We start from the raw sequence: 17007 nt of genomic DNA on the forward strand, positions 1-17007 counted from the left end.
CTGATTCTGTTTGCAAGCAGCCCCCTATCCTGACTGTGTCAATGTCGAACAGGACACTCCACAGCTGAAAGCATTAATTCAGTGGATCAATCACTTGATTGAATTTGACGTGACATTATTGCTCTCCGACATCATAATGTAAATCGACGCTGAGCAAAGGAAGTTACTCAAACAGATTTATCTGACAACGACATAAAACTGCTGGTTTCAGAAACTGTCAAGACTGCTGTTTAAATCTGGGATTTGAACACCCGCCACACCACTGTCAATAGAGTTGGCCTCCGTCCAACCAGGATGTCGCTTGTCAGAATGCTATAACGCTCAGTTTTAAAAGAAAGTCACAGGCTCCAATTAGCACTATTCTTGGACTAACTGGCATAAAGTTACATGTTAATTTTTGTTAAAAATAAAGAACAGTAATACAGCTATGGTCGAATGTTTTGCATCACCTAGAATTCTAGGACTGAATAATAATAATAATAATAATAATAATAATAATAATAATAATAATAATAATAATAATAATAATCTGAACATTATTTAGATCTTTGATTTAACATCATGGAAGTCAAAGAAATTACAAAATGATATCACAAAAGTCTACCGGAAGCCGTAATAGGAGTGTTTCATGTTAGATTTCAAAAAAGTCAGATTTTTTCGTTAAGTATATGGAAAACCACAAAGCAGTAAGTAATTCAATATGTTAGCGTAACATAATTCAGCAGGTTTCATTGGACTTTATGAGGCAAAATCAGTTCATTCACTAGGGTGATGCAAAACGTCTGGCCATAGCGTAGGTAGTTCAATTAACTTTCCAGGAGATTAATTCCAGAATGAACAGGGTGTACTAAATTAAATCATCTTCTCACCCACGCATCCTTCATGCTATTTGGTTTCCAATTCTCTAAGTTTCTCATCACATCCTTGAAACTTATTTTTTAATTAGGAGATTTAAAAAAAAAAAAAAAAAAAAAACACACCTCATTAAGGGAGTCGGGAGGTCATTAATTAACAATTAACTAAATAATGCTGTTGTTTATCTGATAAACAGATTGATCAACAGCGTGGGTAGCTACTGCAGTTAAGGAATTTGCTCAACTTAAGTAGGAAAAGCAATCCATTCCTTTAAAATTTTGCACAAAAAAACAACAAATATTGTATAGCAGCTAATTAGTCAAGGAAAACCCAAAATGCAATTAAGAACAAGTGTGCCAGTAACATTCCTAACCATGCAAACTCCTAATTAGAGCCATCAGTACGATGGGAAATTTGCTACACGTACATCAACAATATGCACAGAATAAGAATTAGCAATGAAACGTTTCATCACAATTTGATAAGCGATTCTCCAGAACCATGCAAAACTGACAGCAGATAGATGAATGGCTAAATAGACAGACACCTCCACATATACCCAGAATAGATTATTCTTAATAACTGAAGCTAAATAATGTTAATACCTAGTTTCATGACAATTGGAAAAGCGGTCCACCAGATGGAAGAATGCTAAGTGTGACATGTGTATGTATGATTGCCTCCAATATATACTTCTATTGGAAAGAGGAACGCTCAAAATGCTTGCAATTTGTACAGGGGAAGAAAGTAACAGTAATCTATTGGGAACGCAAAAAAGAAGAGCCATTGACTTGCAAACATACCCCCAGATTATAATACTGTCAATAAAAGAATGTCTTATTATTGGATCTGGGTAGTCACTGTCTGGCTACTTTATTCAGACATGTAACTAATACAGGGTCACTGTTTGCCCGGATAACAGCCTTGATGTGGTATAGACTGCACAAGGTGCTGGTGTCCTGATGGTTTTTCCTCCTTGACCCGCAGGAGAGCCAGAGCCAATCCAACTCTCCCTCTGGAATCCCGAGCGAAGACCGACGACAACCCTGCACTCCCCTGACTGTATGACTCACCATATACACCACAGGGCTGTGCTTTTACCCGGTGAGCTTCTCGGGGACCACTCTCGGGGGATTTCAATCTTTAAAATGTTTAAATTGCACAAATCGGTAAGGTTCGGGATGTCGAATGAGATCACAGCGGCCATGGAAGATGCCTGAAGTCTCTGTCCTGCTCCTCAAACCATTCTCAATGCTGGCACGGTGGATGGATGCATTGCTATCCTGAAAGTAGCCACCAGGGTTAAGCAATGTTGGTTGGATTTGATCTGCACTGATGCTTAAGTTAACTATGAATCAAGGGGCCTAAGGCATACCTGGAGAAAAAGCCCCACACCGGGGCGATGCCAAATACAATCGGGTCTTTGACTGACAGGCACTCCTATTTTTATGTCCCTGTACATTTTGGCTTAGCTGTATGTTATAAGTCAAATTACTCATTAGTGTAAGTGCATGAGTGGGAGCAATTTGGGGAAAGAGGTTTTGTTAAACAGCACACAGATTGATGGCTCTTGAGTGAACGGAATACAGTTACATTAAATGTAATTGCTAAGTGTGTCTGGGTAGGGTTTAGATCCAGCAATTAAACATGACTGATACCTAGCAGTGTACTGACAGGTTGCTCCATGCAGCCCTAGACTCAGACCCTCTCAGTACTGTTAAGGAATGTCCTAACCAAGTGGCTAAGCAGTTCTCTAGATATATCTAAAAATGCTCGCCATACGGACGCACAGCAAGCCAGACACACTTATATGCTCAGATTTTCATAATCTCAATAGTTTATAATACCAAGTAACACATGCAAGTGGGCTGTACAGCTATGGCCAAATGTGTTGCATCACCTAGCATACTAGGATTGAGACATTATATAAAAAAAATAATAACATATATATATATATATATATATATATATATATATATATATATATATATATATATATATATAATACATACACACACACACACACACACACACACACACACACACACACACACATGAATATAATTTAGATCTTTTATTTAATTATGTAATCAAAGAAACTACTAAATGATATTGCAAAAGACAACCAGAAGCCATAATAGTAGTACAGTATTTCACTTAAAATTTGTGTCACTTTTTCATGAACACAACGCGGTGTGTAATTCAATAGGTTAAAATAAGATTATTCAGCAGGTTTCGTTACACTTGAAAATGAGTTCATTCTACGTGGGGATGTGAGACGTTTGGTCATAGCTGTACATACACACATATACATTGACAGTCCTAAACGAAATCATCACTAGCAATGGTAATATCATTACTGGCCCCCTTTTTCTTCAATTGAAGATCTGTTTGCGTGCATTTTCTCATTTGGAATATGCAGATATCTCAAAAGGCAATGTTAACACTGCAGCTGTATCCTGTTACGAAACAACTAACAGTCTTACTCTGAGTAGGTTGATAAGCATGGCATATAATGATCGAAGCTAAAACATCCGCAGATAATAAAAGAAAACACACATTACAGATAAGGCTCTATTTTTTTCACAGTTATCACAGATTTCAAGATTTCGGTGAAATTTACCCATCACCGTGTAATCTGTAGTTCCCCATGACAATTTCGATTTCTGAATGAACAGTGTAAATATCACTTAAAAATAAGTACAGCAAACGCTTGCTTGATTGATGCATTACCTGCTACGGTGCATTTAGGAACCTGGCAGTCAATTTAGTATTTAAATATTTAGCAACATGTGTTGTCAATTTTGAATGTGTGCTATTTTTTTCTGCATTAATAAATATTATGTTTAATCATGAAATATCTTAAATGACCTATTTTTAGACTGCAGTAAGCAGTTTTTTGCAGTGAAAAAAAAGTCTAGGTTTTAAAAAGGAAAGAAATGAAATATGAGGAGAATGCAGGATGAACTTGTCCTTTAAGGATTAGGGATGCTTAATTTCTCCACAGTAAATCCTGTTTGTTTTCTTGTCTTCTGTTCATCAGTGATCCAGACAGGCCCATAATGAATGCTAGACGCTCTCCGACACAATCATAGGGACATAATTGCCTTTATTGATCACATTTGTATTGTGAAAACAACACCACGCTTTTACTGAACGACAGGGAGGGGGAGGAAGGCCAGAGAGAGGGAGGAGAAGGAAAGCAAAAGAGGGGGAGGGAGATAGCGAGAAGGGAGATGAAGAAAGGGTAATGTATGAAAGGGGGAGGGCAGCGGGAGGCAAAAGGGTAAGAGGGTGAGGAGGAAGAAAGGAAAAAAAGAGTGAGGGGAGGGGGGAAAGGGGTGGATATGAAAGGGTGACAGGAATGGGAGAGAAAGGGGGAAGGAGAGGGGGAAAGAGAGGAGGGGCAAGACAGTAAAGGGAGAGTAACAATGGAGAGAAATAATATGGGGTAGACAAAGAGGGCAAGAGAGACTGAGGGGTGAGGGGGAGAAAAAAGAAAGGAAGGGAAGAGAATGGAAAGGGGAGTTAGAAAGAAAAAAGAGGAAGAATGGGGGAGGGGACAGGGAGAAAGGGATGAGAGAAAGAGTAGAGAAGGGAGAAGGGGAGAGGGTAGAGAGAGTGGCCTTTGAGGAAAAGAGGGGAGGGAGGGAGATAGAGAATGGAAGGGGGAAATAGGGAGTAGGAAAGGGGGAAGAGGGCTAAAGAGAGTGAGGAGAGAGGGTTAGAAAAAGTGAAGGCGGCAGGAAAGAGGAGGATAGAGGGCAGGAGAATTGAGCCAGAGAAAATTCAATGAAGTCCAGTCCAGAGAACTATCAGAGTGCTGTATTGGGGATAAGCAACACAGCTAATTGAATTGAGAATATATTTCTATTGGGAATAACAGATTAACATCACTCTATCTCATTAAGCTAAAAAACAATGAACAGAAATGATGTAAATTGATCTGAGATTTGGAAATGTTCTTAATTAAACACTGCAACTATTAAATAATGCAATTAGAGCAGTGACACTGGATCAAAAATACTGAGACTTTGAGATCACAGATAAGATCCCTTACCAGCGTGGAATTACTTAATTAAACTGTTTTAGGGTAACCATTTTTGCAATTAAACAATTAAACAATTAACATTACTTTGATTATTATATGAAGCAGTCTTTTACCATAGGGGAACCATGCACCGATTTATAATCAATGAGTATCATTATGATTCTGATTATGATCAGGTTTTAATCATAGCTTATGGCTTTATTAAGCAGCGTCGATTTTGGAGATGAGCTTTGCTATTGGTGCTTGGAGATCTGCAGAGCCGTATTGAAAAAAAAAAAAAAAAGAATTGAGCCCAGGTTGGCATGGCAACTGTTGTCAGGGATACCAAAATTCAAACACTAGACTAGACTTATTTCTGCATTGGCCTGCTAGAACATTTAACTAGCAACTCTCAACTCTGCATACTGATTCAACCAGGTGGCGTGTTCTGAAACTGTTTATCTGTTTATAGCATCTTCAGTTCACTCGTTTTTATTTTTTTTAAAGATTTTTTTTATGTTTAAAAAGAAAGAAAAAAGATCAGATATTTTTGTGGACATTTTTGGTTCAGTTTCTTATAATTACAATATATTACTTCTGTTATTGTCATTATCAGTGGTTATCAATAAAGTACAATTAAGCGTCAACTGGCTCTATCGAATGTTACATTTAGTTATTAGTGACTAGCATCAAACAGCAGATTTATTGTAATGGCCAAGTTAACTGTTTTCTGCTGGGAGGTGGTGGTATATGGAGCTGCTGGAATCGTCTATATAGTCAAATATAATACATCTGGTGAAACCCTGTCTTTAAACTTATCTTGCATCACTTGTGACATTTTCACCTTCTACACATAGTTCACTGAGCACATAATTCAAACTCCTGTTTATTCTCAATTATTCGCCACTTAGAGCTATCCAACTCTCTCACTGCCGTTGCTGGTCCACTTGGTAGACATGCTCATCACACTTCTTTACAACATATTGCCTGTCATTTACAATACATAACAAAATGTTCATATTCTCAAAATACCAAACGTTTGCAGATGGAAGCAAACTTGGATCTTGATTAGTATATCACGCGAGAAAAATACTTTCAAAAATACTTTACAAAACCCCGGGTCTGAAGAATGCACTTCTCTACACTCGTCTGTCAGTAGGGATGAGCTCCATACTGCTTTGTAAAAAGTAACAGAGTACCATACCTTTAAATGAGATATGGACCACAAAGGGAGTGCACCTAAATTCCTGTCCCCCTCGAAATGTGTGATTTTGTATAGAGATTGTACTAATTCACAATTGTTAAAGTTACAGTGGAGCAGAAATTGAGTTACATGCCCCTGGTGGTCAATTTTCAAACCACCCCTTTAACTGTTTATTGGAAATAAACAGTTAAATAAGACAAACGTGGAAATAAGACATGTATTTAAATGCATGTATTACCAGATCTGTTTTTAAATGAAAATACATCTTTGCTATAACATCTAGACTATAATTTCTGTCCCCTCTTGAACTATAATTTAGAATATAGATTTTTTTTTGCAGTTGCAGAAAGGGCAGAAACTATAGCACAGATGTTATAGCAATGAGGTATTTTCACTTTAAAAAGAGACCTGGCAACCATTAGGATAAAATAAATCTCTCATTTTCAACCCTCAAGCTACTCCTATGCTTCTTAGGTCATTTAAATGAATGTATTACCAGATCTGTTTTTAAATGAAAATACATCTTTGCTATAACATCTAGACTATAATTTCTGCCCCCTCTTGAACTATAATTTAGAATATAGATTTTTTTTTGCAGTTGCAGAAAGGGCAGAAACTATAGCACAGATGTTATAGAAATAAATCTCTCATTTTCAACCCTCAATGAGGTATTTTCACTTTAAAAAGAGACCTGGCAACCATTAGGATAAAATAAATCTCTCATTTTCAACCCTCAAGCTACTCCTATGCTTCTTAGGTCATTTTGCTTCAGCAGTGTCTTCATGGTCATTGGCTGAAAGCGTGTCAGTCAACAGAGGAAGAAGCTGGTTGGTTAATGGCAGGAAAGAAGCCGCTAAAGGGCGGGGACACCCTCTAGGTGACATGGCCAAGGAAGTGCGACAATAACTGAAAGCGTGGCTCGCAAACAGAGATTTCTTTGACTTTGTGTAGGACCAGTTTTAAAATAAAAATAAACTTCACTTCAAAACAGAGGAGATGTATGGAGCTATATGGTTAGCTACAGTACACTGTAACAAAACTGAGCTATGTGGGGATGAGTAAACAGAATTGACCTTATTTGCACAACTTTAATATAATAATATACAGGTCTGTTACAAGCAGTAAATTAATTTAAATAAATCTTAAATGACAGGAGGTAACACACAGGTTGTAGCTTTGGAAACTAGTGTGATTAAAAAGGTTGATATCGCTCTTAGGAATAGTGGTCCAAGAATATATTATAATATATTAAACATCATTATGAAGTTATTGGATGCATAGCCCGAATGTGCAATCACATTGTAACAGGGCTTACAATATATTATTACATACAGTGCCTCTGGAAAGTCTGCACCCCCTTGAACTTTTTCACATTTTGTTGTGTCAGTGCCTCAGAGTTTCATGCATTTAAATCAGGATTTTTTCCACTTATCTACACACCATACTCCACACTGTTATGGGGAAAAAGTTTTGATTGAGAAAAAAATTATATATTAAAAATACAAAACTGAAAGATCATAATTGGATAAGTCTCCACTCCCCTGAGTTAATACTTGGTGGAAGCACCTTTGGCAGCAATTACAGCTGTGAGTCTGTTGGGATAGGTCTCTACCAACTTTGCACACCTAGATTTGGCAATATTTGACCATTATTCTTTACAAAACTGTTCAAGCTCTGTCAATTTCCTTGGGGAGTGTTGATGGACAGCAATCTTCAAGTCATGCCACAAATTTTCGATTGGATTTAGGTCAGGGCTCTGACTGGGCCACTCAAGGGCATTTGCCTTTTTGTTCCTTAGCCACTCCAGTGTAGCTTTGGCTGTGTGCTTTGGGTTGTTGTCATGCTGAAAGGTGAACTTCCGTCCCAGCTTCAGCTTTCTTGCAGAGGGCAACAGGTTTTCCTCAAGGACTTCTCTGTACTTTGCTCCATTCATTTTTTCCCTTCTATCCTGTCAAGTGCCCCAGTCCCTGCCGATGGGAAACATCCCCATAACATGATACTGTCAGCACCATGCTTCACAGTAGGGATGGTGTTCTTTGGGTGATGCGTTGTGTTGGGTTTGCGCCAAACATAACGCTTTGCATTTAGGCCAAAAAGTTCCATTTAAGTTTCGTCAGACCACAAAACATTTTGCCACATGACTACAGAATCTCCTCCGTGTTTTTTTACATACTTCAAACAGGATTCAAGGTGAGCTTTCTTGAGTACTGGCTTCCTTCTTGCTACCCTACCATACAGGCCAGATTTGTGGAGTGCTTGGGATATTGTTGTCACATGCACACTTTGACCAGTCTTGGTCATAAAAGCCTGTAGGTCTTGCAAAATTGCCATTGGCCTCTTGGTAGCCTCTCTGATCAGTCTCCTTCTTGCTCAGTCATCCAGTTTGGAGGGACGGCCTGATCTAGGCAGGGTCTTGGTGGTGCCATACACCTTCTACTTCTTAATAATCGTCTTGACCCTGCTCCACAGGATTGTTCTTTTGAAAGCACCTTGGTGCTCATGGTTGAGTCTTTGCTTTGAAATGCACTACCCAGCAGAGGGAACCTACAGGAACTGCTGAATCTATCCTGAAATCAAATGAATCACTACAATTTAACAAAGGTGGAGGCCACTTAACTTGGTGTGTGATTCTGAAGGCGATTGGTTACATCTGAGCTAATTTAGAATTGCTATTATAAGGAGGGTGGACACTTATCCAACCAAGCTATTTCAGTTTTTATTTGTAATTAATTTTCTACAAATTTCTAGAATATTTTTTTCACTTGGAAGTTGTGGGGTAGGGTGTGTAGATAAATGAAAAACAAAACCTATTTTAATGCATTTTAATTCCAGGCTATAAGGCAACAAAAGTTGAACATTTTGAAAGGGGGTGTAGACTTTCTATAGGCACTGTATATTACATAGGCCTCAAAGGTACAGTTTTGAAAAAAACACATGTGTTAGCAAACATGGAATTTAATTTTGAAATATCTGCTACTGCGCCGCATCAAAGAAATGTCCTGGAAGCGGAAATTTTCCTCACCCCCCTCAACGGTATCTTTCCTGTCAATAACCAATCAGCTGCTTCCCCTACTGAATGACATGCTTTCAGCCAGTAACATGACCCACGAGACACTGCAGGGTTGACCTAGGAAGTAAAGCAGTAAGAGACTTCTTAAAGTTAAAGTTAAGCCTCTGCAAATCATAACACTGCTGTATGTTTATGCAACCTAATTAACTGTCCATTCCATACTGTACTTGGAATAAGGGAGAGGTCTCATTGTTTGAGACGTGTATCATTTAAATTGTATTTGCAATTTGATATTTAAAGTGATGCATATAAACTAGGCGTTAGAGTGCAGTCTCACACAGTTTTTATCAAAGCTCTGAAGTGTATGAGTATTCCTGTCTTTGTATTGTGAATGGATTTGTTTCAGATTTATTTAAAGCCAAGAGCTGGTTTTTTTTTTTATGTCATTCATCATTAATTACCTTCATATATCAATATGTTGTGTGTTTCTGTCTCTTCAATCTTTAACTAATACCTTAGGAAATTAAAAATTGTAAAAATGTAATTTGAGGCTAAATCTTTCTCATGAATTAAAAAAGAGGACGAATATCTATTCAGGGCAAAAAATCTATGGGGATCTGATTGTGTGGAGGGGGTGGAGGGGAGTGTGGGGGGTGGGGGTGAACAGTCAATAAATACCTAACCCCTCGCTGTTTCCTATTCTAGATGAAGCCTCCTGTGTGATCTAAAAAACTGAACCTACTTACCTACTTATAAAAAATAAAGTTTGCAATTTTGGTTAGCTAGCCTGTCCTGCTGGGTAGCTAGTAGTGCAGACGTATATCCTATCATAAATGTTATTGTTTTTTGTTTTATTTTTCTGCTGTCATTATTTGCCATGCTTACTAACTATACCCACAAACTTCTGAAAAAACTTTCTCTAAGATTTCAGTGTTGCACGGGTTTTGGTGTAAAATGCTTTGCCTATTATTTTTTTTATAGATTATTCTTGCATGTAAACCAAGCCATAGAGGATATGCTGGAATCATTTAGTTTGCTCTATTATGTTCTATTCTAAATGTAATTGATTGAGATTCTAAAACCACATCAAGTTAATAGTTATGAACACCACCGAAACCTCACTGGCTAACCTCATTTATGCACTAGCCACTGAATCAATACCCTGCTAAAGCACAACTCCCTATTCAGGCAAAAGGCCAATATGGGAGTATACCCTTTACACAAGCTGAAGACAGTATAGTAAAGTGTAATAAATGTACACGTTGTATTTCCCATGGTAAACTTTTGTAAGATGCAAACGCCCCCTCGTAGAAAGGAAAGCTATACTTAAAACACGCTTTACATATTATTATTATTATTATTATTATTATTATTATTATTATTATTATTATTATTATTATTATTATTAGTAGTAGTAGTAGTAGTAGTAGTAGTAGAAGCGTTTGCCATCCTCTATATATAGCAGTTTGCTGAAACAGATGTTGATTTATGATACATGCAGCCCAGATATGACCAGACTTGTACAGGTGCGTGTGCCGCTGATCAAACAAACACAAGCGGTGCTGTAGATCTATTGCAAAATAAATAAATAAATAAATAAACCCCAAAAAATCCACAGATATATCAGTCTGGCAACGTGGTGTAAAACATATCATAGTTAGTGCTCGCATTATGCAGCAGAAATGCAATAATGTGACGGTTTTAGTGGCTTTGGTGTAGCGGTTATTGATTTGTTTTTGCATAGACTGGTCTATTTATGTTATGTTAGAATGTTATGTATTAAAGTTAGAAGGACATTCAATATGTCAAGATAGAAGGACGTTTATTGTACTGTTGATTAAAAAGAAAATATAGAATTTCACCCAGTCAATTACGTCATTACGAAAAGCTGAATTATGTAAGCAGATTCCGTCTCGTGTACACATTTCCAGACTGGCAATACATAATGAAAAATGTGGATATAAATATGAAAAATTCTGGCTTGTGAGACTGAATTTAAATATTAATACAGAGGGATGGCATACGGAGACTACGGTGTTAAACATCATAGACAGACAGCCTAAGGCGTATTATTGTTAATTTTTAAGTATGTTTTAAAGCACTTATTAGCGGTTTATACCAAAAAGAGTCTGTTAAAAAAAAAAAAAAAAACTGCTCGATGAATTAAAGATGGCATTACCTTCCGTTGAAGGCTTTCCTATTTCTTTGTTAGCTGTGTTAAGTGTAAAGTAAGCTCTGTTGGCCTGCTTGTTTACATTTTCACTGTCCCAGTCTTTAAAGTACTTACTGTTCTTCAAATGCACAGCTATGGCCAAAAGTTTTACATCACCCTATAAAATTAACGAATTTATCTGCATAAAGTCGATGAAACGTGCTGAATAATTTTATGTTGACGAAAAACTGACAAAAAATGAATAAGTCTCAATCTTAACATTCTAGGTTATGCAAACGCGTTCAGTTTCACGTCAGTTCCAGTCTATTAAAAATGTTTGCCTAATTTTGAATAGACGATTATTCGGAGGAAGATATTCAGTAAACAGGGTCGGCGTGCGGTAAACAAGCAAAAACAACCCCAACATTTGACCCAGCATTGCTCTTGTGAGACGGCTTGCTCATTAAAAACATTCTACATTTGAAGAGGGGACGACTACTGTAAATATATTTATGTTTAGTAAGCGAGGGGTCTGAGGGCGGTCAACTGGCCAGAAATAAGCCCCTAAACCTGCAGGGGTGCTTCAACGCTTTCTGAAGTAACTCATGAAGTTAGGGGCACTGCAATTACCTTACACTGTCTATCTAAATAGAAAGGCATTGGAAAATGCACAGTATGACACACACGTACAACTTTTCTGTGGTGCCATATATATATATATATATATATATATATATATATATATATATATATATATATATATATATATATATATATACGGACACCATAGTAAAGTGCTGTTATTTAACATGAGAAAGTACATTTACCGGTCATTTATCAAAAAGCAGGTAAAGAGGAAACATCACCGCCTTACTTTGCTGTCGTGGTGGATGAGTTTGAGCTCGTAGTCCGGTAAGATATCTGCTCTCCGATTGACGTGTTCCAGCGCCATCTCGGCCGAAGGCAGGCAGGCTTGTCCGCCAGGCCAACCCCCGCTCATGGGGAACAGGGCTCCGATATAGAGGGTCTTCTTACCTAGAGCCGGAGCGGGGAGCGAGGAGAGCGCCATTAGCAAGGCGAAAGCGAGGAGCAAGCCGAAAGAGGCGCGCCGCGGACCGGCTAACCCACCCACACACGCCGGCATTCTACCCGCAGAGTGCCGGGGAGACCCGAGATTGTAAGCTTTACAGCAGTGTTGTCCCCGGTGCCTGCGTTTCGTTTTTCTAGTTCTAGCTTTGTGTCGGATTTTGTATCCTTGTAGTCAATGACCTGTTAATGACCTATATACATGTTATGTTTAGGTCTGTAAGCAATTCGCATCTGTCTTTTTTTTTTTTTTGTTTTTTTTTTGTCTTTTTTCTTCGCTTATTGGCTCTCGTAGAGCTACATACCTCTACTTTGAGTGCCTTTGTATATCAAATTCACAATTGGCCAATTAAAAATGCCATTTCGACTACGGTTAGGTATCTATCTGTCTCTCTGTCGGGTAATCAGTTTGTCTATTTATCACTCCCAGAGGAAGATCAACTTGAACAATCGACAGATACTAATGTAATCGATTAACGAAGTGCTGTATTTCTGAGTGATATTAATTGCGGCAAGTAATATACTGTATTCCACTTTGAGCTCCCGGTAATATTTGCAGGCTTTGAAAATAATGTATGGTAAATGTACTATTTCAGAATCCGAGTAGTCCTCTCCAAAATAAAGAAAACTGTAACCAAAATAAATAATCAGTAATGTATTTAATAAATTAATGGACGAATCGATGGTCTATATTTAAAAAAACAAAGCCAGCAATAAAAACAACTTCTACCGCCCGCGCCAATATGTCCCCAATATATATATATATATATATAAATATATATTATATTATATAGACTGGGGGGGGTAAAACAAGTATATTCTATTAATATATATATATCATTTCATTATTCTCTAAGATTCACAAAACAAGTAATAATTCTAGCAGTAATGTCGCTCCAATCATTTCAGCATAGTCTAGCGACAGACGCCAGGGGAGGCAGAGATAGAGTGTGGGAGAGTGAATGAGAAAGAGAGGGAGAGAGCTGGGTTTAATAAGCGAGTTTAAAATGGATCGCTCTCTTCATCCTATTTTTCTGCTGCAGTGTATGCCAAACAGAGAGAGAGAGAGAGAGAGAGAGAGAGAGAGAGAGAGAGAGAGATGAGAAGAAAGGGGGCGAGGGAGGAGGGAGTGAAAGGGGGTTTTCTATTTTCTCTGCTCGTTGCTCAGAAGCACGATTTCTCTCTCTCTCTCTCTCTCTCTCTCTCTCTCTCGAGAGAGAGATAGAGAGAGACTGTCTTCTAACAGACGATTTTTAATCAGCAATTCTAATAAGTGCAAAGGTTTATATATATATATATATATATATATATATATATATATATATATATATATATAATATATATATATATATATATATATATATATACACACGTTTTCAATATAAAATACTGATTGATATTATCCGGAGTGTGATTCTAACCAAAGTGATGTTAGCCCCCTTCCATTCCTTTAAGCCTATCAACAATCATATTCTCAAAGTCGTTTCGCTATCGGGCACAGGTCTTGCGTGACACGTAAGCAATAGTGACCCGTCACTTCAGTTAGCGCTTCTCTCCGTGACCGTGAAATCCATCCCGACCCCCTGACACGCAGCACCTGCTCGTCAGTCTGTTTAGAAATGTAGTTCAGGTCTGTTTTTAGTCTACCGCTATGGCCAAAAGTTTTGCATCACCCTAATAGAATGAACTCATTCCGCAACATAACGTCGAATGAAACCTGTGAATAACGTTTCGTTAACATATTGAATTACATACCGCTTTGTAGTTTTCCAGTTACTTAATAATAAAAACAAACACGGACAAACACTGAAAATGTGACATTTTGAAATCTAACATGAAATACTGTAATACTATTTATAGCTTTTGCGGCATCGTTTTGTAGTTTCTTTTTAATATTGTCTTAAGCCATTGTTCTTTGATACTAGAAAAGTGAATCGTTAAATACTGAATTGTCCAATTTTCACAGAACGGAAACATCTAATGTTTTATGTATTACAGCTGGAGAGGCTCTACCAGACAGATAAAGACAAATTAAATTACTTCCTTAGAATGTGGTGGTATGGATACATATTAATGCACTTCTAAAAATGTGGTCTATTGACCTGGCATGGACCATCACACACAAAGCCGTTCGCTTCTTAAGTTCGTAGTCAGTAGCGGTGATAGTAGAATTGATCATTATTCCCCTGTATCTTTTCCCTTATAAAAGTGTATCACAGTAAATTACCTGCGTTTTTCCCGTACTGTCCCTATAGTATATGCATTCACAATGGTTTACAATTGCTCTTAACAATATGTTGTGCCGAATTCCTATGGGACCATTTTATGAGGGATGTGTCTACAGTGTATTTCACAATATCAAAACACATATTCTTGTTATTCGTAAAACACCAGCCGAGTATTGTGACAGCTCAAAACACCGAAGACCCGCTGCTGTCATACCGAAGAACAGAAAACGAGATGGAATGATGGCAGAACCATGCCCTCCCCGTGCAGACCGTGATGATGCGCTGCCTAGCGAGGTAATAATGAAAACCATCACATTGTCAGAGGTTTGTACAGCCGTGAAAGCCAGCACGAAATTACTCGACAGCAGTGTAAAGTCACCTTCAATAAAAAGGCCACCTTCGCATTCCGTATTCAGGCCACCATCTGCAGTCCCAAACGAAGCAAGGACGTGTTAAATGACCTCTCTATGAGACCAGCGTGCGGTAAGATAATACACCTTTTTTTTTTTTTTAAACCCTCTGAAAACTTGGCTGCATTATGATATAAAATGCATGTTCCAAAACTGAAAACTGGGTGCAAGTTCCAATTCTGTGGTATGTTATTCTAAAAGTAGGCGATTCTCAAACCAACAGAATTAAGACCATATTTAAGACCACCCCATTAAGACCATATTTAAGACCACCCCATTAAGACCATATTAAGACCACCCCATTAAGATCATACTTTGTGTTAAAGTCAGGTTTCACTGAATACATATATAAACTAGTTGGAGCGTTGCTCCTTTAAATTAAAAGGGGGGTGTTATGTCAGAATTTGGACCCGGATAATGAAATATTCCTGCTGCAGCACCGCAAGCGAGCCTTTAATTACCTACGCGTTAAATACGGGCCATGATGAATGCACCGCCATTCACATAAATACCTTTCTCATAAATCCTTAAAAAAAAACATGAATATTTCATGTGCTAAAGTCCATAATGTGAATATTTAAATAGTGGGAATCTATAGTTAGACGTTTCAGATAAAATATTTGAAGGGGTAAAAGGATAAGGTCAAATCCGCTTAATGTCATTCCGGTTAATATCACATGCACTTATGTATGCCCGTAATAAGTCTCGGTCAAAATATAATTAGAGTTAACACGGGCACGATGACAAAGTCAATGCGGTTGTCGCTGACCTTTTACCAGTAGTAAATCGAAAGGTTTTATTCAAGTTAAATATACTGAAAAAAGCTTTCTTAAGTTTTAAAAATATTAAATTGTGCTGTAGATGTACAGGGAAATAGACTGTATAGTATTTTTTTTTTTCTTTTAACCTATTCGAGGATTCTAAGATGTTTAGCCAGCGAGCGCAGTGATTAGTGGAGTAAATCAGACGACAGATGTCGTTTTGTATTCCTCAGCCTCTGTTAGATGGTTGGAGTGTTTGACATGGTGTTTAAAACAACTGGCCAATGCGGTTATGTTTTAATGAACACCTCCACTACAGAAAGGGGTAAGGCAACTGTTAAAATAATATTTCTCCCGTCTTAGTGTCAACCAGCAAATTGATTAGAGAATTAATTTCCACTGGGAATAGCAGGCTGGCGTCTTTCTAACTCATTAAGTTCAAAATAGACACAACTATAGTAAATTGATCTGAGATTTGGGGCTTTTCCTAATTAAATACGTAACTAGTGTACTGAAGAATGCAATTAGAATCGTTGATACACTAGCCCAAAACAACGGAGACACCGAGAAACAACACCATTCACAAGCCAATAAGGGTTAGGTTACATTGTTGAGTTGCTGTATTTTCCATTGTTTTTTAATTGCTGTGATACGAACCTGTGTTTATGAGTATGCAACAGGGATATAAAAGCTTACTACAGTAAAGCCACGGTAATCTAGCATTTTGTCAAGTTTTTCCTGTGGGCTATGCATTTAACTATGCTTTGTCACGTGGTTGAATATGCTTTACCATACCTCTTTGAGATATGATGCTTACCTATGCTTTACCGTGCTCACTATTACAGCAAGGCTCATATATTACAGCAAAGCTACGTCTACGATCCAAGAATAAGCAATTATTTACAGTAACACCGCTGTGTGAAAGAGCATTGATTGGGCCTGGGAGCTGTCCGCGACCGCTGGTGCTGATCCAATTGCGCATTGAAATGGATATATATAACTTATATATATATAAATATTATGAATGAATATATATATATATATATATATATATATATATATATATATATATATATATATATATATATATATATATATATATATATATATATATATATATATATATATATATATATATATATATATATATATATATATATATATATATATATATATATATATATCAGGCATCTCCACCTCCAAAGATGAGACAAAAAGTCTGTATAAAATAAACACAGGTAATGAGCTATATTTTAAGCTCAAAAATATGG

The 17007-nt window shown here is 37.4% G+C and overlaps 1 protein-coding gene across 2 annotated transcripts in view; it reads right to left on the reverse strand.

Moving 5' to 3' along the window:
- Positions 1 to 17007, reverse strand: part of gabbr1b (gamma-aminobutyric acid (GABA) B receptor, 1b) — a 63382-nt gene that overhangs the window by 19240 nt on the left and 27135 nt on the right. For both annotated transcript variants that reach the window (XM_041225781.1, XM_041225780.1), the window contains exon 7: positions 12126 to 12286. In XM_041225781.1, the coding sequence (XP_041081715.1) occupies positions 12126 to 12286 (161 nt within the window). The remainder of the gene's footprint in view (positions 1 to 12125; positions 12287 to 17007) is intronic.

This window comes from Polyodon spathula, chromosome 24 (assembly GCF_017654505.1).
Source record: "Polyodon spathula isolate WHYD16114869_AA chromosome 24, ASM1765450v1, whole genome shotgun sequence".
NCBI lineage: Eukaryota > Metazoa > Chordata > Actinopteri > Acipenseriformes > Polyodontidae > Polyodon > Polyodon spathula.